The following is a 24,131-nucleotide window of genomic DNA, read 5'->3' on the forward strand; positions in this document are numbered from 1 at the left end:
CCTGCTGCTGTTTGCAGAGTTTCTCAATTTGAGTCCAAGGGCCTCCTCTCTCCGAGCTGTCCTGAATGTACTTGTCAGGATCCAAGTGTGGAATGGGTGCCCACTAATCCCTGCCAGGTGTTAACCTTTCTGTGTTCAGGGTCAGCATCCTGGCCGGTCACTCTAAGTTTTACTACTCAGCACTGATGAACCGCCTTTTGAAAAAAATCTCAGTAAATGTTGAAATCGTATCACGGCTTCTCACTCTGGTAGTGGCGATACCAGCAGTCGCCACCCACCAAGCAGAGAATTTTATCACGTACCTCTCTACTCCGAGGAAATGAAGTGGGTTTGGCACCAGAGCTGAGCCTACGCTGCCTCCAAGTGATAACCAAATCCCTCCCCAGGACCTGCCAGGAGGCTGTTCAACATCCTGTGGCATTTTACCAGGTGAGCCGTGCGAAGTTCAGACTGGCTTTCTCCTATGACTTCTCTTCTGTGTGTCAAGTTGAGCTTTTTCAGAGCACAGGCTTGAGGTTATCACACTCATCTGGCCTACAGCACCACTTTTATACTCCATTGTCCGGCTTACACAAAGGACACGACACAGACTAGCTTTACTATTCACAGAACAGTTTATTGACCTACCTCCCCTGGCAGATCACGGGCCCCTTCCACAGGGGAGATGTGTCAGTCTAGCTGCGCTCTACTGGGCTGCAGCATGTGCCCTCGGAGGGGGGCACCAGAAGCAGGACGACGCTGGCCAGCCTGAATGCGAGACCACGTGAGTGGAAGCCCACATTCAACTCCACTTGAGGTTCTTGTCCTCCTCTGTCATGGCCGGCGTGTCGGTGACGAGGCCAGTGCCGATGGTGCGGTTGCCGTCCCGCAAGGTGAAACGCTGCCCTTTTTCTAAGATCATTGGCTGCCGCAAGATTAGGCTGAGCTTCAGGTCCTCCCCAGGCATGGCCAGCTCCTGGAGGGGCAGAGAGATCAGGCATGACCTTCGGGTTGCCTTGATTCTGCTAACTGCTGGCTACCAAAGAGGCTACGCATTACAGGAAGACAGCAGGGCAATGAGCCCTTCTGGGGACAGCCTCATCCCTGCCGTCAGGCAGCAGCAAACAGCATGTACAAGGTAGAAGAGGGCCGGCGATCAGTGTTCCAAGGGTGCATTCTTGAAAATTCATGTTGAGGAAATTTTGGATCATGCAGGTTTCTTAGTCAAGGACTTCTCTACACACTTACACCGTAAAACAAGCAAGGGGAACCCTTCTTTGGGGAATCTCTGGGCAAGTCTTGGAAGAGCTGAGTTTCGTTTTTTTTTTAAAGTTTTTACATTAAAAAAAATTTATACAAGAACCGGGGCACAGGTCAGAGACACAGGAGGGTGAGAGGATTCACCAAAGACAGAGCAGGGAGCAGAAAAGGCAGAAGGGCCAAAGACACTGCTGAGGGGAGCAGCGGGCAAGACAGGAGAGATCTGCCGTGCCATGTGGGAATCTCCCTTGCCGGCCAGGAATCGAACCTGCGCTGCAGAGGCTGCGGGTAGCTTTACAGTGCAGCGCTCAACCTGCAGTGGCACGGGGAGGCCCCAGAGCTGAGTTTTTAACCTACTTAAGACTAAGGCATAATGGACGAGGACTTAACTCTTCTAAGTCCATGCCCTTCAGTCACTAGTTTCCCCTGCATCACCCACCAGCTCTTCACTCAAGGAAAAACACCCCCCTTCCCTGGAAATGTGATTGAGGCATAGCTCAGATGAACTGTGCCCCCCCCCCTCATTCTCCACACTCCCTATAATCACAATACCTTCCCTGGAGGCAAGAGCACACGGCAGGCCATGTCCCAAGTGAGGGAGAACATGACAGGCATGAAGTGGGACACAAAGGGTTTGTGACGGCCACCTTCCTCCTTGCTGAGGATGTAAACCTGAGAGAGAAAGCAGTGGGGGTACAGATGGGCTTGGCCAAAGCACTGCCCCTCTGCAGGGGTCAGTTGGGCTCAGCCCTGTCCGTCACCTGGAGCCCTCACCTGTGCCTCCACCTTCTGGTGCGGTTGGATGGAACCTGGCTTAGCCATGACCAGGCCACGCCTCAGGTCCTCCCGCTTCAAACCTCGAACCAAGGCGCCAAGATTATCCCCTGCCTCTGCCCTCTCCAGGCTCTTGTGGAACATCTCAATGCCTAGGAGGGAGGGAAAAGGGACAAGGGCCTGTCTGGGCAGAGGAAAGGCACAATGGATCTAGAAAGGGCAAGGGCATCCAGGAGCCAGTTCCTGGGGCCCAAGCCTTGCTTCCTATACCTGTTACCACAGTGCGAATGTTCTTGCTGTGTCCCAGGAATTCACACTCGTCTCCCTTCTTCAACACACCACGCTCTAGCGTTCCTGTCACCACTGTGCCCCGGCCTGAGAGGAAACAGGGCATCAGGAACCAAGGGGGGGAGGCTACTGCTAGGGAGAGGGAGTTGGAATGCATACAGTCCTCACCAGGAATAGAGTAAACCGACTCTACAGGGAGCAGGAAAGGTTTCTCCAGGTCGCGGGTGGGCACTGGGATGTAAGTGTCCACAGCATCCAATAACTTCTGCACAGACTTCAGGCCTAGTTCAGGGTCACGTTGCTATGGGGACAGGTTAATAGGACCCTGAAGTCTCCATTCTCTTATTTACCAAGAGCTCCCCAAACTCAGAGCAGAGCTCTGACTATCCACCCCGACTGCAGCAGCAGTCCCTGCCCGACCCTGCATTCACCTCGAGAGCACAGAGGGCAGAGCCTACAATCACTGGGGTCTCCTCCCCTTTGTAGCCAAACTCAGTGAGCAGTTCCCGGATCTCCAGCTCCACCAGCTCCACCATCTCGGCATCTTGGACAGCATCTGCCTTGTTCACATACACCACAACGTGCTCTACTCCAATCTGCAGATAGGAAAAAGGCTGAGACGGTGTCCAGAGTGACTGAACTCCTGACTCTGTCACTCCTACAGAGGCTCTGAGTACCTGTTTGGCCAGCAGTAAGTGCTCTCGGGTCTGGGGCATGGGGCCGTCGTTGGCTGCCACCACCAGGATGCAGCCATCTAGAGGGGCAGTGCCTGTGATCATATTCTGGGGAAGAGGAGAGGAAACACTCAGCTGAGTTAATTCAATGACCTCAACTCTACATTCACCTAGTCGAGCATAACAATTAGGAACTGAGGCCCATTCTTCTCTTCATCTGTTTACCACCACCAGTTTGAGAGGCCATGCCCATAAATGCAGAATCTCAAAACCATGCACCTTGAATATCTTAACTTCCTCTCCACCGGCCGAACATTTTTCCTGACAGGAGGCAGCTCCTGGCCCTGTCACCAGCGATACAGACTCTCACCTTAACATAATCTGCGTGCCCCGGGCAGTCAGTGTGGGCATAGTGGCGGGCAGCAGTGCTATACTCCACGTGGGCCGCGTTGATCGTGATGCCGCGGGCTCGCTCCTCCGGGGCATTGTCAATCTCCTCGTACTTCTTGAATTTGGCCCCACCTCCCTCGGCTAATACTAAAGGCGGGAAGAAAATTTACCTCTCAGCTGAAGTTCCAGAGGTAGAGGTCAGGTTCAGGCCACACCCCCGGGTCCCTCCCACCTAAACAAACGGCAGCCTGGAGACTAAAGCTTCCGTGGCCTTCTCCCTCAGTTCCTCCAGCAGCGGTGACTTCGGGCCAGAGAAATGCCAAAGGGTTTCAAAGTCCGGCTCTGCAACTTCTTTAAGGTAAAGCCTCTGCTTGCAGAGCACTTCCTGCCAGGGGAGACCACTTGGAGCGCCCCGTTTACACACCACGAAGTTCACGCTCGGGGAAATCTGTCTCCTGGATCTTCTACCTCACTGTCCGCCCGAGTTCCCCCTCGAGGGGTCACACTGAACACCTCCAGCAGCAACTCTGGGGCCCCACCCCCTGGCGCCAGGTCCCAGCGGCAGGGCAGGCGCGCTGCCGGACGCCGCGTTTCCATCCCCGCTTACTTTTCGTGATGGCCGCGGTGAGTGTGGTCTTGCCGTGGTCCACATGCCCGATGGTACCCACGTTCACGTGGGGCTTGTCGCGCACATAGGTCTTCTTGGCCTCCACGGCCAGGCCGCGGCACAAAACGGGCAGTGCCGAGACCTTCAGCGGCCGCAGCACACCCTGCAGTAATGGGGTCGGGCCGGCGCCCAAACCTGCCGGGGCAGAGGCGCAGAGTCAGGGCGCGCGGGTCGGCGCACGCCACGCACCCCCAGGCGTCCCGGCTGCCATCGCCCTCCCCGCCCCCTCACCGCTGAAGAGGGGCGTCGCGCGCAGGAGGGTGGCGGCCGCCATTCTGGTCTTTACTCGCGACCCGAGTACCGAGTACCCGGTACCAGGTGCCCGCGCGTGTAGTAAGAAAAGGGCACTGGCCGCGGGAGGTCACTTCCGGCGGAAGTCAAGGCCGGGAGGGCAAGTCTGGGCGCCTCTAGCCGCCCGTTTTTATGGTCATCTTTGACTTCCGGGTGCGGGAAGGAAGACGTCAAGGAAGGTACTAGGGTCTGGGGGCGGGGATGGGTGGAGGAAGATTCTCGCGGGTGAGGGAACAAGGTTCTCCCTGGCGACGCCGGCGACGGCGCGGAGGGGACGGAGCATGTGAGCGTCCCATGATGCACCAGCGCCCCGAAGGCTCCTGGGCCTTGTAGTTCCTGGGGCGGCCGGCTGTGTCTGCACTCTGGGTGCTGGTTAGGCGGGGGCCGGAAGGGCGGTCGTGGCCCGGAGACCACAGAGGCGACCCGGCGCTGACTTCTCCGAAATGTCCTGGCATCCACTGCGCGGGTCTGACGGGAGGCCTCGCGGCCCTGGTGCCGGGGCTGGAGGTAGGGTGGGCCCCAGCACCACGCTGAGGAAGATGGTCATGGGTGTTTGTGGGGAGCGGGGCCCGAGGGTGACCCATTTCTCCTCCGAGTTTTTGTGTTCTTATCTGTAAAATGGGAATAGTAGTATCTGCTTCAGAGAGGGACTGGCTTCTTGCTCTCAGAAGTGGGGCCCTGGAGCCCAAGTCCCATAGTCACTGATTCTCAAATGCCCACTCTTTGGCTCACAGCCTGCGGGCGCTCTGTGCTGCCTATCTCACCTGGCCGGACCCCCCACCCTCACCCCCAAGTCGACAAAGCTTTGCCGTAGCCCCTCGCCCCAGAGTAACTCCCTTCATCGTCGCTCCACCCACCCTGTTTTACAGAAGACTCTGAGCGTGGAGGGCCAACCTCAGCTTTAAGGTAGCCCCAGTCATTCTTGTGCCGTGTCCCCAGCATTCTAACAGAGGTAACTCACCTAGTGAGTGCTCAATAAATGTCTGTTGACTGAATGAATGAGTGTAAGGATAGCAAATGACCTTTAACTTTAACATCCGTCATCTCATCACAGCTTCCAGACTTCACCCTGGGATAAAAATAGCAGTTGCTTAATGTTGATTAATGTTTCCGAAAGTCATCAGATCCTAAGACTCAGTTGATAATGTTGTTTCAAATTTTATATTACTTACACATTATATATTTATTTGTTTGGGGAAAAAAGACTGGCATAAGTAACTTGAGTTTTAAAAATTAATTTTTGAAATGTTACATGGTGGGTAATATGGTGGACCATTATGAATGTATGGCAGATTTCGGGGAAGGTGGTACCTGAATGACTGAAATTTGGGAAACTGTTCAGAAAAGAGCCCAAAGGGAGCAAAATGTTTGTATAACCACTGGTTGTATCATATAATAGTTAGGAGTCTTGATTTATGGAAAACGGAATTTATCTTAACAGGCTTAAGCAGAAAACAGACTTGTTTACAAGAGGTAGGCAGCTTTGTATAAGCTTTGTATAATTGTGAGGCAGGCTGGAGAAATAGAAGCCACAGAACTGATCTGACCTGATATGAAAACTGTTGCTGCCACCGTTTCCAACTTGAGACTTGTCTGTAGCAGCTGGCACTGAAACAACTTCTGCATCAAGAAAGTGACCTTATCTCATCTCTGACCCCAGAGTCAGGCAAATCCAAAGCCTCACATGAGTGTGATCCAAGAAGCCTAGATCATCATGTGTCAGTGTTGTGGTATCAGAGGAGGCTGAGAGATGTATTCTAACTTTGGTGTTGTGGAGCAGGACTGACAGCAGAGAATTTCCCCATACGTCCAGTCACCGGAACATCTGAGCGTTGTGATCTGACCAATATCACAGTGAAAGGGCAGAGTGACACAAATGTCCAGCGTGTGGATATAGTAGCATGAAATTAGGCATAGTTATGAAATGAAATATTAATGGAGTGGGCTCAGAGTTAGAGACAAGGGGAGCCAGCCACCTGTGAGAATGCTTGTGAGCAGTGTTAAATGAGGAAGGCAGGCTAGCTACTGTAGAACAGTGGCATATGTGCAAGGTGGGGGTAGGGGTGGGGGCAAGGGGAGTTGAAAACAACCGTGACTTTAGCAGCTAAATTTGCTTGGAGGACAGAGATTTTCTGTAATTCAAACATTCACTTTATGTGATTCCAGTTAAAGAAAAGTTCTTCATGTGGAATCTTGAGCTTTTTAAAAAAGATGCTCTTGAAATCAGCCTGGGCCTCTCTGGTGGTGCAAGGGCTTAAGTCTCAGTGCTGTCAAGCTATTGCTGGCCACTAAGGCATGAGTTTGAACTGACCCTCATGGTGCAGCAGACCTCTCTTGTTTTGCCCGCTGCTCCCCTCAGCAGTGTATTTCAGTGGATCTGCCTGTTTCTGCTCCCCACTCTGTCTCTGGTGAGTCCTCTGGCCTACACCCAAGTTCTTGCATGCATAAAGAAAATAAATCTTAAAAAAGAAGAAGTCAAACAGCCCTCTGGGTTCTCCCTAGCAGCTGGTTCATTCTGCTACATGGCAGACACTTTGAGCTGCTGCTTAATGGCCACCTTTCCATCTTCCTGCAACAGCAGAACCCTGATTTTGTTCAAGGTGGTCCTTTCCCCACTTCCAGAAATAAATCCTGGCACGTTGAGCCCATTTCTTGCCAGGGTGTTTGTTTAGGGTTGGTGGCATGACTCTTTTGGGGCCAGTAATTGGTAAGAGGAGACAGGCTTGAGAGGGCCACCAAGAAAGTCCCTCACTCTTAAGAAGAAGACACCAAAGAGATGGCCCTCCCTCTCATCCTTCTGGATGTTGCTGCTGGATGGGAAGCCTGGAATTACTGTGCCCATCCTGCTCTCACTTGATGATGAAGCCAAAATCCAGAAGAGGGCAAAGCGAAGAGGATCTTAGAAGACTGGATTCCTCGTGGTGTGAGATGACAAAGTCCTTATTGTTTAAGCCAGATTGTGTGTCAGAGTTGTCTGTTATTTGCAGCCAAGTGCATCCTGACACATCCTCTGTCTGACAGCACTTGGCAGACCGAGACATATTTCTTGGTTTCACTTGTCTAAATCTGGGTGACTTGAATAGGGTGGGAACTGGGCTTCCCTTCTCTCTGTATCCTCTGTGCCTGGCCACAGTGACCTCTGAATGTTTGTACTTAAACTGTTAACGAGCCTTCCAAACTGAAGGAATGCCACCCTTATGGCACAAGGCTCTTTCCTTCCACTTGCTTCTTACACATTGGCATCAATGGCATGGCCATTCTCCCTTCCCCTCCACCCAATTCTAACCTATGACCCAGACCTGCTGGTTCTTTCTCCAAAATGTATTGGGAATGTGACCATCTCTCTCTAGCTCCGCTGGCAACAGTGTGGTTCAACATGGGGGTCACCTCTCCCATGATGCTCTGCCAACTCTGTTATTCTCAATATCTGTCATTTCCATCCTCCCCACAACAGCAAATCAAGCTTTAAAGGTCAATCAGCCATTAATCCTCCCTCAAGGACTCCTTATGACCCTTAGAATAAAACCCAAACTCTTAATTTTTTTTAAAGATTTATTTTTATTCATTTATGCATACAAGAACTGGGGTGTAGGCCAGAGGTGCGGGGGGTGAGAGGATTCACCAGACAGTGGGGAGCAGAACAGGCAGCTCCACTGAAATGCACTGCTGAGGGGAGCAGTGGATGAGACAGGAGAGGTCTGCTGTGCCATGCGGGTCAGCTCCCTGGCCAGGGATCAAATCCATGCCTTAGTGACTGGCAGTAGCTTGGCAGTGCTGAGACTAACTCCTGCCCCACCAGGAAGGCCTGGTGAATTTAAATGGGTGAATTGCATGGCAGAAGAATTGTATCTCAATAAAGCTGTTATAATAATCCAAAAACATTAAAAATAAATCCAGACTTCTCCCTGTGGCCCACAAGGCCTAAATGACCTGGCCCCGCCCAGTCCTTTGACCACATCTACGGTGACTGTCCTTTCCTCTCCGGCCACACTGGCCATCCTGCCGACATCTTATAGTTGTTTCTACCTCAGGTTTTGGCAGTTCCTCCCTCCTCCTGGAATACTTGTCCATGTAGCCTGCCCCGTGGCTTGTTCTTCTCATCATTCATGTCCCACCTCTTCCACCTACAGTGGCCCCAAGTTACCCTCTTTATCAGTTGTCCACTGTACCTGAATATTCAAAATTACCTCATTCCCCACCCCCCCCACCCCCCGCCCCCCCAGCTGATGACAGGCATCCTCTTCTACCCCCAGTAAGAGCTTTAAGCACAGCGCCTTAGGTGAATAGTGTTTGTTGAAAGAACTACATGTTGAGTCATTTCACTTGAGCACTTGTGTTGGGCTTACAAAGTTTCCCAGTGTTTTGGATGGAAAGTAAACTTTGTATTCACATTCATTTTACAAATAAAGGTGAGCTACTCTAACTTTTTGTGTCTCTGCTTTATTATCTACAAAGTGGGGATGGAGTGAAGAGGTTAAAGTATGTGATCTCTAAGATTTCTTATAGCACTAACTTCTAGAAAAGTGAGTTCTGGGCTGGCTTGCAACTTAATGGAAAATGGGGGACTAGGGCCGAGATGAGACCACCTCTCTCTGGCTCCAACATGTCCCTCCTCTTCATTTCGTGAATATCACACAAAAGCTACTAAGTAAAAGGCATTTGAGAGGTGCCTAGGTGGACTGGCATGGCTTTCTGAGGAGGCCACACTTTGAAGCCTAAAGCGGAGGGTGGAAGAGTAACCAAAGTGAGGGCGTGGGCTCAGAGGCACAGTCAAAAGAAGCTGGATTATTTCGGGCTGTCAAAATGTCCTGACTGAGCAGGTGTGCTTTGGGGGGCAGGATGTCCATGTCAAAGTACCATGGCTGAATCTGACATCCCAGAAAAGAAGACAGAGGAAGAGAAATCTCCCCATCTCTTGGGAATGAGGGAGCGTCAAGGTGACCTCTGAAAGAATCCCACAAGCCACTACTTCCCCTGCAGTCAGAGGCCCTTCATTTTCTTGTGAAGAGCCACCCTTGCCGTGCTCAGTATGTGGCGTTCAGTTGGAGCTGAGTCCATCCCAGTCTCAGATCATGGTTCTGTGAGCCCGTGTTTATTAATCAGCATAATCCCGCCATCGTGGTCATAACTGTTGGTTCAGGGTTCGTATTGTTTCGATCCTGACTGGTATACTGAAGTCCGCTTCTGGCACTAACTGCCCAGAGTTAGCATGAACCCCCCAAGTTCCAGATTCAGTCCTCCACAAGACTGCCTCCAGTTCAGATACCACCTGCATTCTCACCAACTGCTGCAGATCTGGGAGTTTCCCATTATGACCTTTGGGTTTGGTAATTTGCCAGTATAGTTCAGGAAAGCACTACACACAGTTATACAACAAAGCATACAGCCAAATAAAGGGACAGGTAGGGTGAGGTATGGGAGGGTCCAAATGCTCTCTCCCCATGTAATCGGGGCCTGCTACCCTATTGGCACATCAATGTAGTCGCCAATCAGGAAGCCCCGTTGAGTTTCATTATCCTGAGTTTTTACTGGGGTCTCATTAATTACACCTGATTGATTAAATCATTGCCATGTGACTGGACTCCATCCCCAGGACCTCTCCCCTCCATGGAGGTCAACTTGGCATGAAATTCCAACCTTCTAATCACAAGGTTGATTTTTGTGGTGACCAGCCCCCATCCTGAAACTATCTAGGCGCCTGCCATGTGTTACCTCCTTAGCAAAAACTCGGGTGTCTTCTAAGGGGTTCATGAATAACAGAAACATCCATCACTTGGGAAATTACAAATATTTTTAAAGCCCTGCCATGTGGGATGAAGATGAAATCTTTATTACACAACAGTAGGTCATTGGGTTACCCAAACTGAACTGATGGACTCAACCCTGTTGCATTTGCTGGAGCTATTGGGAAAGCTACGATCTTTTCCAGCTAGGGTTGTTAAACTGGTAAATTGTAAGCTTGGAGCCATTGGTAGCCATCTTGCTACCTATGAGGGGACAACCTGCCTGAGAATGAACACAATCCAGGGGAAAGCAAAGCTGAGAGACTGGGGCCATATTCAAATAGAGGTTGTTTGAGACTGTGTGCACCGATGAGATCCCCTTCTTTTCATATTTATTTATTTATTTTTTTATAGAGGCATGATTTATTTATTTGTTTGTTTATTTGTTTATACAAGCACTGGGTACAGTCAGAAGCGCGGGAGAGTGTGAGAATTCACCAGAGCCAGAGCGGGGAGCAGAGCAGGCAGAGGGACCGAAGTACACTGCTGAGGGGAGCAGCGGGCAGCAGGAGAGGTCTGTGCGCCATGTGGGACCCTCCTCCGGTGGCCGGGGAGCAGCCGGGGATCGAACCGGTGCTGCAGAGGCCGCGGGCAGCTTCGCAACCCAGCGTTCAACTGGGAAGGCCCTCTTTTCATATTTAAACTACATTAAATTGGGCTTTCTCTTACTTGTAGCTGAAGGCATCCTACTGCATCCCCGGTTCCTGAGGAAGAAGTGTTTCTCCCTTTCATATTAATACCTTGGTTTAACCTGGGTCCTGGCTTCTATCCTTCCCTCATTTCCCAACTTCACTCCTTCAATGACCATCCTCTCAACTGGTCCCTTGTCCTTTAGACTTCTGACATAATTAGGTCTCTCGCAGGATATAAACAAAACAAGCAAACCTTTCCACCCTCTCAAGCTACAACCAGCCCTATCTCTTTCCTTCTCTCTTTTTTTTTTTAATAGAGGCATGTTTTATTTATTTGTTTGTTTGTTTGTTTTTGTTTATACATGCACTGGGTACAGTCAGAAGCGCGGGAGGGTGAGAGAATTCACCAGAGCCAGAGCGGGGAGCAGAGCAGGCAGAAAGACCAAAGTACACTGCGGGTGGCAGGATAGGTCTGTGAGCCATGTGGGACCCTCCTCTGGTGACCGGGGAGCAGCCGGGGATTGAACCGGCGCCGCAGAGGCCCTGGGCAGCTTCGCAACCCAGCGCTCAACCGCTGTGCCATCGGGGAGGCCCTCTTTCCTTCTCTTTTTGGCCAAACTGTAGGACAGCTCTGTACATTCTTCCTCCTACTTTACCTTCTATTTTGTCTTCTGCACCCACCACTTCCTAAATTTATTCTCACCATAGTCACTCAGTCACTATAGTCATTAGTTTTTTCCATAGGAGACAATGGCAGTGCTGTGGATCCCTTTTTATAATTTATAATATGTCCAGTCCCACCCCATCCCACACACACTCCCAGCACCCTGGTCTTTGATGTGTGAGTTCTCATCCAACAGTTAGAACTTGAGAGTATTGAAAGCTTTGCCTTCAGTGCCTGGGAATTAAAGTAAATGGTTGAAGGACTGAAGAATGTTGTTCTATGAAATGCCTAGCTCCCTTGCTTCCAGGCAAATCTGAGATAAAAATTACATCTGGAGTACTCCTGCAGGATCAAGGTAAATTATTCTCTGCCTGAGATTACAAACTTGCTTGGTTTTCTCTGCTTCCCTTTCTCCCATTTCCTCACTGATTTCTCCTGTTAGAACTTAAAAAAAAAAAAAATCAGTAGCATACAAATCCTCATCTCAGGGTTGGATTCTGGGAAACCTTACCCAGACATCATTTCAGCACGTCCTATTCCTCTTTCTTGGTCTAGTGTTAAATTTGTTTGTTCCCTAGAATTAGGACCTGTGCTCTCTTCTCTCTACACATATTATATGGACAATCTCACTCATGTCCACGCATCAACCATTATTCATGTCTGATCCCCACTGAACTTAGTGCAACTCAGAGTGTGAATCATCTGCTGGACAGCTCCACTACTTGTCCATAGATACCTCCTATACTACTGTCTAATAAAGTGGTCACCAGGGCCTCCCTGGTAGCCCAAGGGGTTAAGCACAGCACTGTGAAGCTATCTGCAGCCTCTGCTGCACGAGTTCGATCCCTGGCTGTCCAGGGAGCTACCCAAATGGCGTAGCAGACCTCTGCTGTCTCACCCACAGCTCCCCTCAGCAGTGTTTTTCAGTCAGTCTGCTTGTTCTGTTCCCCACTCTGTCTCTGGTGAATCTTCTCACCTCCTGCACATCTGGCCTGTACCCCAGTTCTTGTATGCATAAATAAATTAAAAAAAAAAAAGTGGTCACCAGCCATATGTGGCTAATTTTAATGACGACTTCAGTTCCTTAGTCACACTAGCCATATTTCAAGTACTCAATGGCCACATGTGGCTAGTGGCTATAACATTTCAGGCATTTTATTGGACAGCTTAGACACATTTCCAAACTAACTCATCATTGGCCCTTTCTGTATTCCTCAACTGTCTGTCTACTAGAAAATGATAGGCTGACTACGAAGAAAAGGTTATCAGGGAAGAGGGGAATGACCATAGAAATAGAGTATTTTTCCACTGAGATCCTCCTCTGAACTGGAGAGATGGATGATACACTGTAGGGTAGGCAAAAGATATCAGGCTTTTCTGCCCTCCCGCCATTAGGATGGATGACGGAACCCTGCGGTCCTGAATGCATGACTGATGGCGGGCACCTGGAGTAGGGTGTGGGCATGCGTAGGTGGGTACACCTGAGCTAAGAGACTGGTTTATAAGGGTGGCGCAGCAGAGTGCGGTGTGGTGGTGGCGCGGTGTCGAGGGTGGAGGAGTGCAGTGGAGTATACGGAGGAGTACGGCGACTACAAACAACGGCGAAGAGCATGTGGCTGCTAGAACCGTTAATAAACCTACCCGGAATGGGTTGGTTGCACTACATACACCAAGATGGTGATGAAGACCTTAACAAAGGCCATCTGTGAACTGATGTGAGTTTGGTTAAGACAGGGATAGGGATGGAGGGTTAAGGCTGACTAGGCTAGAACTTGCCCTCACACAATGAATTTTTCCAACTCCATCTGGCAACCTCAGTCCAGAATATTCTTATGTGAATCAGGACATTTTATCTCCAATCTTTTGGGTCACTTGCCTCTGTGTTCCAGGATGACTACTTGACCCAAATTAGTTAATGTCAGTTCTGGAAATTCTACTGAAAATCTCAGAAAAGAGGTATATTCGTTTTACTAGAGGACTTGTTTGGAGCTATGAGGACTTGTTTGGAGCTATGAGAAGCTATCTTACCAGTATGAGAGGGCAGTGTGCCTGAGAGTAAAGTCAAATGAATGGGGAAAGCAAGGCCTGGTGACGAACCACAGGTTCCTGGAATTTTTTGGTCCTTTTATTCAGCTGTTTTGAAGAAGCTTGATAGACTCTGGATTTTTAACTTGCTTGAGCCAATAAATTCCCTTACTGCCTAGGCCAGTTGGAGCTGGGTCAATGAAAGACCGAATTGATAGAGGCTTTCATCACGCTCATTTCAAATACCCTCTTTACCGTAATGATTCTCAACGTCTGTATCGGCCTGGATGTCTCCCTTGAGCTTTAGACTGTAGGTCCACCGTCCTGATATTCCACACCCATCTACAACTGACCTCATTATTTCTACCTCCCGTATTTATTTCAGTGATGGAACCTCCAGTTCCTCCCCTCAAAGAGGCAATGATAGTAAGCTCGGGCTCCGCCTCCTTGAGGGGGGCCTCACCAAGGTCACCCGCGTCTTCCCTCGCCCCGCTCCTTGGGGGCGGTGTCTTCGCAAAGCGGCTGGGGCTGGGGGCCGGCGCTCTAGGCTGCAGCGGGCCCTTCAAAAAGCCTTCTCATCTCGCTGGTTGCCGGCAGCCGGTGGCTCCTCTAGCCGTCAACAAGAGCTCGGGACTCCGTCCCCTAAGGTGGCTTCTCTATGGTTGACTTCTCTCCTTTTTCCCGCATTTTTTCCAGGAATACGTCCAGCTGGGATGCAGCCTCTTCACAGGGCTGCTTCTACAGTCCCTTTTAGGTGCAACTGGAGAAGTCGCTGAGTCCTCGAGACTCACGCCCTCCCAGCTCTCGCAGGGTCTGCGCGGAGGAGGGTGGCGGAAGTGAGCGCGAAGGGGCCGCTCTCCCGCCCTTCTTCTCTATGGTCGCTTCCTTTGGTGACGGGAAATGGGGTCTCGGCGCGTGCGCAGAAGCGACCTGGGCGCTAGTCGTGGAGGGAGGGGGCAGGGAGCGGGAGCTGCCGCTGCCGCCGCCGGAGCTAACCGCGGGGACCGAGATGCAGGTGGGACCGGAACCGGAACCCCCCTCTTCAAGTACCTCTTCCCTCTCTGCGACCCGGCCCGGCGCCTGCGGGGGTCCCTGGGTGGGGGCGGGCGTGGGGCCCGAGGCAGGAGGGACGCCCGGCCCCCGAGAGTGCAGCCGACAGGGCTGATCCCGAGGAGGCTGCGGCCCGGGAGAATGGGCGGGTAGAGGGTGTCCAGGGAGGAGGGTCGGGTCGGAGTGGATGGACCAGCGGGCCGGGAGGGTCCGAGCCGGGAGCGGAGCCTGCACACTCCACCACCCGCCCTTCGGGAAATATCAGAACTGAGCCAAGAGGCAGGTGCACCGGGAAAATGTGTCTGAGTCCTGCCTGGCAGAAGAGAAACTGAGTCACCAGCTCAGGAGCCGCAGGGTCAGCGGGCCTGAAGGGGGCTGGGTCTGCCTGTGGTGCAGAGGGTTGGGTGGGCCGGCGTGAGCTGAGGTGGCCTCTGCCTGGAGATTGGTCTCTGCTGTGTCTGCACCTCTTGGCTCGGTTCCCCTGTGCTCCATGATTCTTGCACCTCCTGGTTTTTTCTCGTTGGCTTGGAGTGGTTCCCGTGATTGGAGCCATCTAAGTGTGTAGGGCTTAGGGCAGGAGGAGGGGGAGGAGTGGATGACTGTGGGTCTGAGCTGGAGTCTGAGGTCTTTGAGGATTTAGGACGATTTTCCTGAGCTGCCCTCACCCCAGTCCTGGAGCCAGTCATCTTCCAGTGTAATATGGGGAAAAGCTGTGGGCTAGCCACATGCCCAGCTCCTCCACCTTGGGAAGGCTTTCTCTGTTAGAAAATTGGAACCCGTGAAGATAGTAATAATGGCAGTCACTTATTGTGTGCTTACTTTGTGTCAAGTGCTGACGTGTTCCATTTAGTTCTCCCAACAATTCTATGGGTTAGGAATTGTTAACTTTGTTTTGTAGATGTGAAAACCGAAGCTCAGGAGGGACATATCATTTGTTCAAGATCACACTGCTAATAGGTGGCAGAGCTGGAAATTCTTCCCAAGTCTGACTCCAGAACCTATGGCCTTAACTACTGTACTAACCAGCCTTTAGGGCACACTCCCCAGCAAGAGAGGAGGGAGATGGTGATAAGTCCTAGGGTCCCAGCTCCCTGTTGTTGTTGTTTTTTACTTTGTGGCCATCAAAGACTTGCCCTGATCCAACCCACAGTCTTTCCTTATCTGATGCTGCTGTCTCTGGCCCCAGCCTGAAGGGCACCAAAGAAGTGGGCTGTGGCCATTCCAAGTGGCATTCCAAGAAGGCCATTCTCCTTCACACAGCACTTGGGTGCTAGATCCTGGGATCAGCTTTCAAGACAATTGCTGTTTTAATCCATCATTCATCCAACCTCCCTCCTCAGAGCTGGCCCTCAGGGTGCATGAGGCAGGATCTGTCAGCTCTGCAGGCCAAGCTCCCCTGAGGGCTCCCTGAGCCAGGCAGTGAGGGGCCAGTGGGACCATGACTGAGGCTGGTCCAGCCAGTCCCTGGGGACAAGGACTATGCAGTGGGAAAAACAGTAGACTTGGAGTTCTGAAAGTTTTCTGAGCTTCAGTCTTATCTGTTGTAGAGGTTACTAAGTCCTCTCACTTGGAAAGGTAAGAGCAGCACATGGAAAACACGTAAGGAGTCATTGTAGAGAAGCGAGGTGCAGTGAAAGAGATTCCTTTTTAGAGGAAGGTGCTCCACATTGCTCCTGGAACCAATGCCAGGGACAGTGGGCTGGGAAGCAGCAGGATAGCGCAGGCTAGACATGGGGAGCTGCTTGACTGGGGTGTGTGGGGTGTGAGGACCTGGGAGGGAGGCAGTTTGATGTCCTTCCCCGGGCTCTCTGAAGACTCTAGAGCAGAGAACGGAGTGTGGCTTGGGGTGGGGCTGAGCCCCCAGCGCCACCTCAGCAGTGACTCTGTATGTGCCTCTCTTCCTTCTGCAGCTGCTGCCGCTCACCCCGTGTCTTCTGGCCGCTTCCCTCTTTGCTGCCCCTCCCTATAGGCTCCCTCTCTCCACCTCCTGGGGACCATCATGAATGGTGCCCCTTCCCCAGAGGATGGGGCCTCCCCTTCCCCTCCCCCCTTGCCACCGCCCCCTCCTCCTAGTTGGCGGGAGTTCTGCGAGTCCCATGCCCGGGCTGCTGCCCTGGACTTTGCCCGCCGTTTTCGCCTCTACCTGGCCTCCCACCCCCAGTATGCAGGGCCAGGCGCTGAGGCCGCCTTTTCCCGCCGTTTTGCTGAGCTCTTCCTGCAGCACTTTGAAGCCGAGGTGGCCCGGGCCTCTGGCTCCCTCTCACCACCCATCCTGGCTCCCCTGAGTCCTGGTGTGGAGATCCCGCCACATGACCTGTCCCTTGAGAGCTGCAGGGTGGGCGGGCCCCTGGCTGTGCTGGGCCCTTCTCGATCATCTGAGGACCTGGCCGGCCCCCTCCCTTCCTCGGTCTCTTCCTCTTCTACGACCTCCTCGAAGCCGAAGCTAAAGAAACGCTTCTCCCTCCGTTCAGTGGGTCGCTCCGTCCGTGGTTCAGTCCGTGGCATCCTGCAGTGGCGGGGGGCTGTTGACCCTCCTTCCCCAGCTGGGCCCCTAGAGACCTCGACAGGCCCCCCAGTCTTAGGTGGAAACAGCAACTCCAACTCCTCTGGTGGGGCTGGGACCATTGGCAGGGGACTGGTTAGTGATGGAACCTCCCCCGGGGACAGATGGACTCACCGTTTTGAGAGGCTGAGACTCAGTCGGGGTGGGGGGACCTTGAAGGATGCAGCAGGGATGGTGCAGAGGGAAGAGCTGCTGAGTTTCATGGGGGCTGAAGAGGCAGCCCCTGACCCAGCTGGAGTGGGCCGGGGGGGAGGGGCAGCTGGGCCTACCTCAGGGGGAGGAGGGCAACCTCAGTGGCAGAAGTGTCGCTTGCTGCTTCGGAGTGAAGGAGAAGGAGGAGGAGGAAGTCGCCTGGAGTTCTTTGTACCACCCAAGGTGAGGTGGTGGGGGTGGGGAGCAAGTGACTGAGCCACCAGAGTGGTGGCTGGGCCCTGCAGATAGGCCGGGGGGCTTGCCCGCCCTTGCACATGGCTCTGTGTACTGTTTTTAAAGCTTACTCCCGGCTTTGGGTTAGTAGCTGTGGGCAAGGACTGAAAAAATAGTCATTTGCTTGAGTCTAACTAGGGTGTAGAAGAAGGATGGTTTCTGTGCACCAAATACCTGCCCTTCGCTCCCTCCCAACCTAGGCGTCCCGGCCGCGACTTAGCATCCCCTGCTCTACTATCACTGATGTGCGGACAGCCACGGCCCTGGAGATGCCTGACCGAGAGAACACATTTGTGGTTAAGGTAGGAGCCCTGGCCCCCTGCCCTCTTGGGGCACTTGTGTTGGGGAGAAAGCCGTTAGCAAACAAACAGGGGGCATTGGTGGAAGAAAGTGTAGGTGTCAGGTACCCTGAGAGTGTGTCCCTGAGGGCCACGGCTTTTCTGGGAGGAAGGAAGAGCAGGAGGATGCTCTGGTTGTTGGGGGAAGATGAAGGTCTCAGGACCCAGAAGTGGCCTTTGAACCTCCTCTTGCTCCTGTAGGTGGAAGGCCCTTCAGAATATATCCTGGAGACGGCTGACGCTCTACATGTAAAGGCCTGGGTGTCTGACATCCAAGAATGCCTGAGCCCAGGGTGAGGAACTTGACTTCTGGCTGTGAGAGATGCTGGGGGCGGGGATGGGGAGCAGCTTTGTGCCTCTCACCTGGTGACTTGCCTCCCAGCACCATTTTTCTGTTGTGCAGACCCTGCCCTGCTACCAGTCCTCGTCCTATGACCCTCCCTCTGGCCCCTGGGACCTCATTCCTTACAAGGGAGAACACAGACAACCTGGAGCCGCCTTGCCTCAATCACTCAGAGAGTCTGCCCAGCCAGGATCTGCTGCTGGGCCCCAGCGAGAGCAACGACCGTCTGTCACAGGGTAAGGGTGGCGCCTTTGTACAAGCCCAGCCTCTGTTAGGCCCAGGCCCTCTGTCCAGACTCCATTCCAGGGCACCCCAGTCCTGCTTCTCAGCTGCCTACTCCCACTTCCGTCCCCCAATGTTTTATCTTTTGTTCCTGAACATAGGAAGCCAGTTAGAACCATCAGATCACCACCACCATCATCTGAGTCCTAAGCAAACTCCTGTCCACCCGTCTGTGCCCAGCCTGACCCACTTTCCCATAAGTCTTATACAGGCCACCACTCTGGCTAGACATTTCTCCAAGCTTCCAGAACATTTTATAGATGTCTTTGTTTTGCTCTTAAACTGTGTCTGCCTGCATTTGTGCCAGTATTTCTCAGCTGACTAAACACATGCATGTCCAGCTCACCACATAAACTCGCAGCTCACATTACAGGACTCGACTACACCTTTTCTTCCTGATCCTCTGGTGCAGCTTCACAGTAATTCAGCTTCATAGCATGCAGGCTGTATTCAGTGAGTGAACAAATGAATTAGAGAATCTGAGCGCTAAAATGAACCTTATAAGTTCCAATCTCCTTGTTTCTCAGGCAGCTAAGACCTTGTGGTGGTAAAGGGGTGGAAATGACTTTTTTTGGGTCACCTGAGAGTCACTGACAAAGACGGGCTACGCCAGCCTGATAGCCGAGCGGCTGTTCTCTGTGCTTTCTTCTACTTAGCTCTGAGCACTGACCATACCTGTAGGCCTGGACTGCCAGTCAGCAGACACTCAGGAATACCCTCGCACATGCCTGGCCCTGCGTTGGGCAGGGTGGGGAACACAGAGATGCCTGAGATGAGCTCAGTGCCCTCCATGGGCTCACAAGACATCCAAGTGGAAAGAGGAACTCGGGCATAGAGGCCTTGGGGGCTCAGAGGGGTAGGACCCTGGTGGAGTCAGGCTAGACGGGGAGATGAGAGAAAAGAGTGTGGCTTGCACGAGCAGCCGTCAAGAACAGAGACGTGAGATGGGGAGAGCCCAGATATGGAAAAATCATATGGGATGACTGGGCTCAAGCAGGGGATACATGAATACAGGTTGACTGAAGGTCAAGTCAGTTGAGTTGGGATTCCTAGGATTACTAGCCCCAAGAGTTGAGGGCATTGTGCTGTAGGCAGGAAAAGAACCTATTTGTAAAGTGAAAATGCATGTGGGATTCTACCCCCACTTCTGCAACAATAGCTGTAAGTTCAGCTAGTGATGCAGAGAAGGCATAGGCGCGTTTGAGTCGAGGACTCCTCTGCAGTGACTGCAGTTCCCTCAGCACTGCAGGAAATCTAAGTTAGTCATCAATAAACCCATCAGGGGTCAATAAAACCTAAAGAAGGACCCAGCACCCTGGCCAGCTGACTGGGGGTCAGCTGGCTGGTGGTGACGTGTACCCAGGCAGAACAGTCCTGCCAAAGGGAGCTTCTGGAGTTCTCAACTCTGCTCACTCCCGGTTTGGTTTTTTTCCCCCCTAGGAGCATATGGTGGCCTCTCAGACCGCCCCTCGGCATCCATCTCCCCCAGTTCTGCCTCCATTGCTGCCTCCCATTTTGACTCAATGGAACTACTTCCCCCAGAGTTGCCCCCCCGAATGCCCATTGAAGAGGGACCCCCAGCGGGGGCGGTTCATCCCCTCTCAGCCCCTTACCCACCCCTGGACACTCCGGAGACAGCCACAGGTACCAGAGGTGTGAGTGTGTGTCTGCCTCCAGGCCCAGCTGCCTGCCTCCCTGAAGCTATCTTGGCCTCCTGAGGCACCTGCCTGGGGGGCGGGGGGGTAGGGGTGGGAGTGACACACGAGGGGAAAGCAAGACTTTTCTTCCCCCAGGATGGGGGAGGCATCCCTGATCCCAGTTTCCCTCCCTCTCTCCTTCCTGAAGGGTCATTCCTGTTCCAGGGGGAGTCGGAGGGAGGTGAGGGGGACCAGCCCCTCTCAGGGTATCCTTGGTTCCACGGGATGCTCTCTCGACTCAAGGCTGCCCAGCTAGTGCTGGCGGGAGGTGCTGGCTCCCACGGTGTCTTCCTGGTACGACAGAGTGAGACAAGGCGGGGCGAGTATGTCCTCACTTTCAACTTCCAGGGCAAGGCTAAGGTGAGTGACTAGAACAAGGCTGTGTTCCATGCAGCGAGCTTGCAGGCGGCGCGGGCACACTGCTGTCGGGGAGAGCGCTCTGTAACTGGCAGGGGCTTAGACTCCCGCTTCACCTGGCTCCTCCTACCCTCAGCACCTGCGTTTGTCGCTGAATGAGGAGGGTCAGTGCCGGGTCCAGCACCTGTGGTTCCAGTCCATTTTCGATATGCTCGAGCATTTCCGGGTGCACCCCATCCCTCTGGAGTCTGGAGGCCCCAGTGACGTTGTCCTTGTCAGCTATGTCGTATCCTCCCAGCGACAGCAGGGTGAGCAGAGCAGGTCTGCAGGGGAGGAGGTGCCCGTGCACCCAAGAAGTGAGGAGGTGTGTGTGCCAGAAAGATGGGGTGGGGGGCTGTGAGGAGGAAAGTGCTGTTAGGGGAGCAGGGTGGAGAAGGCCCCAGAGCGTTGGGGTTTTGGAGGGAAGAAGCACACTGAGAGGATGTAGGCAGGCAGAGGGCTCCTGGGGGAGCCAGGGAGGAAGCTAAGTCGGGCGGGTCATCCCCATTCCATCCAGCTCCTCTGTGCCATCATTTGTCTGTCTCCTAGGCCCATCCTCCCTGCCTTGTCTTTGCCCTTCTTCACATCCTTGCCTTTGGCCTGCCCTTCTTGGGGACACTCGGGCTGATCCCCTTCCTCCCCCCCATGTCTGATGTCCCTGTCTGATCTCTCCCTTTTCCCCACCCCAACGTCCCATCTGTCCCCACATTGCCCCTCCCCCCCAGGCCGGGAGCAGGCCGGGAGCCATGCAGGGGTGTGCGAGGGAGATCGATGCTACCCCGATGCCTCCTCCACCCTCATGCCCTTCGGAGCGAGTGACTGTGTGTAAGTGTGGTCCTCCTCTCACTGCCGCCCATGATCCATCTTCCATGGATGGGGGGTTGTCAGGAGATGGGACGTGGGGGAGATAGCACATGGCTCCTGGGGGGATGAGCGAAGGGAAGGCCGCTGCAGGAGCTTGCCTCCATCCACAATCAGTCTGTCTTCTTACCATTCCTGTCTAGAACCGAACACCTCCCATGACCTACCCCAGCCCCCTGAACCCCCTTCATGGACAGATCCCCCACAACCTGGGGCAGAAGAGGCGTCGGGGGCGCCAGAAGTGGCGGCAGCAACCGCCGCAGCAGCCAAAGAGAGGCAAGAGAAAGAGAAAGCGGGCAGTGGAGGGGTCCAGGAAGAGCTGGTCCCCGTGGTTGAGCTGGTCCCCGTGGTTGAATTGGAAGAGGCCATAGCACCTGGCACGGAGGCCCAGGGAGTCTCTGGATCTGGTGGGGATCCTGGGGTGACCCTGATGGTGCAGCTCCAGCAGTTGCCACTAGGGGGCGATGGAGAAGAAGGGGGCCATCCCAGAGCCATTAATAACCAGTACTCCTTCGTGTGAGGCACCCCATCCCACTCTTTCTCCACTCTTCTTGCTCCCCAGCCCTCGGTTGGTGAGATTGGGACTGGGTAAGGACAAAGAGGAGCAGTAGGAATCCCCTCCCACATGCTTCCTGACCCTTGAAGGCCAAGGGCATGTATGATGGTACAAGAAAAGGTTGACGAGCCCTGTTAACTCCCCAGTTCATACACTACAGGTGCCCTGTCCCCTAGGCAGGGGATTCGGGCTCCATTACCTCCCTAAGGGGCTCTATGATCAGCCCCACCCCTGGGGGCCATTTCCCCATTAACCACCCCTCCCCAGCCCAAGGAAGGGTGCAGGGGAAGGGCTGTCAGTTATATTAAGGTGGTTGTTGTTGTTGTTTTAAACAAAATGGAGACGCATAAATAAAAGGATTTATCTCAGTTCCATCGTGATGGCTGTGGCCAGTGTTTGCGGTGGGGGCTGGGCCAGGCGGGTCAGGAAAGCAGCCCACTCAGTGTTGTCAGCGCCAGAGCTACGAGGCTGGGAAGCAGGGTCAGGTCGAGTCCCTGTTGCTCTCCAGCCTTGTGCTTCCAGCCCCCGCTCCTCACGGGCTGTGATGGTGGTCGAGCCGTAAGTGCAGAGCCGAAACCCTCTTCTCAGGGTCTCTGGGCAACTTCCCTTAATGGGACAGGATGGTGAACAGCGGGGTTGCCAGTCTTCAGGGGCCTTTCCTGCTGTGGAGTCTCTGGTTAAGGCTTCCTACCCTAGGGAGAAAGCAGGCAGGGAGACCGCCGGGAGTGGGCGGCAGGGCCATGGCGTCTGTGTGGGGAGAGGGCCCAGGGCAGGCTGACAGCCCCTCAAGGCCCAGCGGGGGATGGAAGGCAAAGAGCACCTGGCTTTGCCTGTTATTTACTCTGTTACCTGGGCAAGGTGTAGCATTCCCCGACTCAGGATACCGCGTGGGGACACATCTGTGAAACAGGAGTCACATCTGGGTCGGAGCTGCTGACGTGATTGGCCTGGCCTGGATGATGTTTCCACTGGAGTTCACAGATTACCGGCTTCTCTTGAAATCAGAAGATCCAGCCTCACGGAGTTCATCTTCCACGTTGCCTTCTTTCCACCCACCTAAAAAGTCACATGACTTCTTGGCCCCTGTGGGCATTTGAGTTTGCAGCGCTCTGGCTCCTCCTCAGGGCCCTCCGTTAAGCCCAGGCTCCACCCTCTGAACTGAACTGTGATTTTGCTCTCCAACAGAGGGCACCCCTGGACTTCCCAGCTCTGGGGTGGTGGGTACCAACTAGGAGGGATGGGGTACTGAAGAATCCTACTTAAATTGCTTGGCCCGCTCACCTCTATCCAGCTCTGCCTCTTACCATCCTGCCTTTTGCTTTCCTTCCCAGGTGCCCCCCAGCCACTGCCCCCACTTCCAGGAGGCCCTACCCACGCTTATGACCTTGCTATTCTGGGCTTTGTGTCCTATTGGGAGATGGACAGGAGACAGCTGGGCTCACAGGCCACCCAGGCTGAGGTAGAGTGGGGGAGTCTGCTGGCTCTCCCTGTTTTAGATGATCCCCGGGGCTCCCCTAAACCTTGGCCTCTGGAATCTGGGGATAGAGTTGGCCTTGAAAAGGGAGGAATGGTTTGGGGATCTGGGTGCTGCGTTCTTAAAGTGAGGGCAGTAAAGGCTGTGGTATCTGTCTCCCTCCTTACTCACACCCCCCCACTCCCCAGTTAGCAGGACCTGATCCTCCTCCTCTGGCAGGTCCTGGTGCTGTGAGGCTTCCCCCTTCCCTGAAACCCTGCCAGCTTGCCAGCTTTCAGGGACCTGCCTTCTGAAGATGGGTTGGGGAGAGGTATACAGGGATACCCCCCTACCCCACCAAGATTTGCATGTTGAGACACCTAAGAGCCTCTAGCCATTTGCATGGCTAGAGACACCTAAGAGACTTTCCTTCTAAGTCTTTCTCAATGGGTGGTTGAACTGAAGTTTGAAATTGGCCAGGGACTGGCCTGGCTCTGCATTGATGTCCTTCAGAACGTGGCTCCCACACAGCCCTCATAGGAGAGAAGAAAATCTTCCAGCTCTGAACTTAGAGCTTAGAGACCCTGGGTGGGAGATAGTCAGCTTCATTAGGCAGCCTTCATCCCTGATGGCGATTCTTTGGCAGCCCTTGGCTGGGGCCCTTCCCTCTCTGGCTTCAGTCCCCCTCTGGGAAGCTGGGGGTGGTAGAGATGGAGAACCTTAAAGGGCCCTGCTGGCA

General features: G+C 53.5%; 2 protein-coding genes and 1 long non-coding RNA gene across 11 annotated transcripts; 1 reads left to right on the forward strand and 2 right to left on the reverse strand.

The window, feature by feature from the left end:
- Window positions 1-596: 596 nt before the first annotated feature.
- On the reverse strand, window positions 597-4,568 carry TUFM (Tu translation elongation factor, mitochondrial). Its single transcript, XM_037507357.2, has 10 exons — window positions 4,264-4,568; window positions 3,973-4,167; window positions 3,346-3,512; window positions 2,979-3,083; window positions 2,733-2,897; window positions 2,470-2,602; window positions 2,284-2,388; window positions 2,014-2,165; window positions 1,792-1,911; window positions 597-955 (listed from the first exon to the last, which is right to left on the reverse strand). The coding sequence occupies exons 1-10, from the start codon at window positions 4,304-4,306 to the stop codon at window positions 782-784; spliced, it is 1,359 nt and encodes a 452-aa protein (XP_037363254.1). The 5' UTR covers window positions 4,307-4,568; the 3' UTR covers window positions 597-781.
- Window positions 4,569-13,970: 9,402 nt separating this feature from the next.
- On the forward strand, window positions 13,971-22,319 carry SH2B1 (SH2B adaptor protein 1). 9 transcript variants are annotated; one of them, XM_054693772.1, is made up of 10 exons: window positions 14,350-14,756; window positions 16,388-17,415; window positions 17,667-17,768; window positions 18,006-18,097; window positions 18,208-18,383; window positions 19,870-20,073; window positions 20,275-20,486; window positions 20,620-20,791; window positions 21,248-21,347; window positions 21,527-22,319. In XM_054693772.1, the coding sequence occupies exons 2-10, from the start codon at window positions 16,477-16,479 to the stop codon at window positions 21,543-21,545; spliced, it is 2,016 nt and encodes a 671-aa protein (XP_054549747.1). In that variant the 5' UTR covers window positions 14,350-14,756; window positions 16,388-16,476; the 3' UTR covers window positions 21,546-22,319. The 9 variants fall into 9 exon arrangements, with proteins under 9 accessions (XP_054549744.1, XP_054549747.1, XP_037363261.1 ...); XM_054693769.1 differs by lacking the exons at window positions 14,350-14,756; window positions 21,248-21,347 and adding an exon at window positions 13,971-14,074 and having other exon boundaries at window positions 19,870-20,082; XM_037507364.2 differs by lacking the exon at window positions 21,248-21,347 and having other exon boundaries at window positions 14,402-14,442; window positions 19,870-20,082.
- Window positions 22,155-23,756, reverse strand: LOC129145531 (uncharacterized). Its single transcript, XR_008551237.1, has 3 exons — window positions 23,221-23,756; window positions 22,789-22,995; window positions 22,155-22,631 (listed from the first exon to the last, which is right to left on the reverse strand). It is a non-coding gene; the product is annotated as an uncharacterized LOC129145531 (long non-coding RNA).
- Window positions 23,757-24,131: the final 375 nt, after the last annotated feature.

This window comes from Talpa occidentalis, unplaced genomic scaffold (genome assembly GCF_014898055.3).
Source record: "Talpa occidentalis isolate TD23 unplaced genomic scaffold, MPIMG_talOcc4v2.1 talOcc4.12, whole genome shotgun sequence".
NCBI lineage: Eukaryota > Metazoa > Chordata > Mammalia > Eulipotyphla > Talpidae > Talpa > Talpa occidentalis.

Excerpts from the sequence above, each read along its gene's own strand:
- TUFM (XM_037507357.2), bottom strand. The coding sequence starts at position 4,306 with ATGGCGGCCGCCACCCTCCTGCGCGCGACGCCCCTCTTCAGCG. Across the intron at positions 2,898-2,978 it reads ACTTACTGCTGGCCAAACAG|ATTGGAGTAGAGCACGTTGT; the intron begins GTACTCAGAGCC and ends TCCTATCTGCAG. Across the intron at positions 2,389-2,469 it reads GTCGGTTTACTCTATTCCTG|GCCGGGGCACAGTGGTGACA; the intron begins GTGAGGACTGTA and ends GTTTCCTCTCAG.
- SH2B1 (XM_054693769.1), top strand. The coding sequence starts at position 16,477 with ATGAATGGTGCCCCTTCCCCAGAGGATGGGGCCTCCCCTTCCCCTCCC. Across the intron at positions 17,769-18,005 it reads AGAACACATTTGTGGTTAAG|GTGGAAGGCCCTTCAGAATA; the intron begins GTAGGAGCCCTG and ends TTGCTCCTGTAG. Across the intron at positions 18,098-18,207 it reads CAAGAATGCCTGAGCCCAGG|ACCCTGCCCTGCTACCAGTC; the intron begins GTGAGGAACTTG and ends TCTGTTGTGCAG.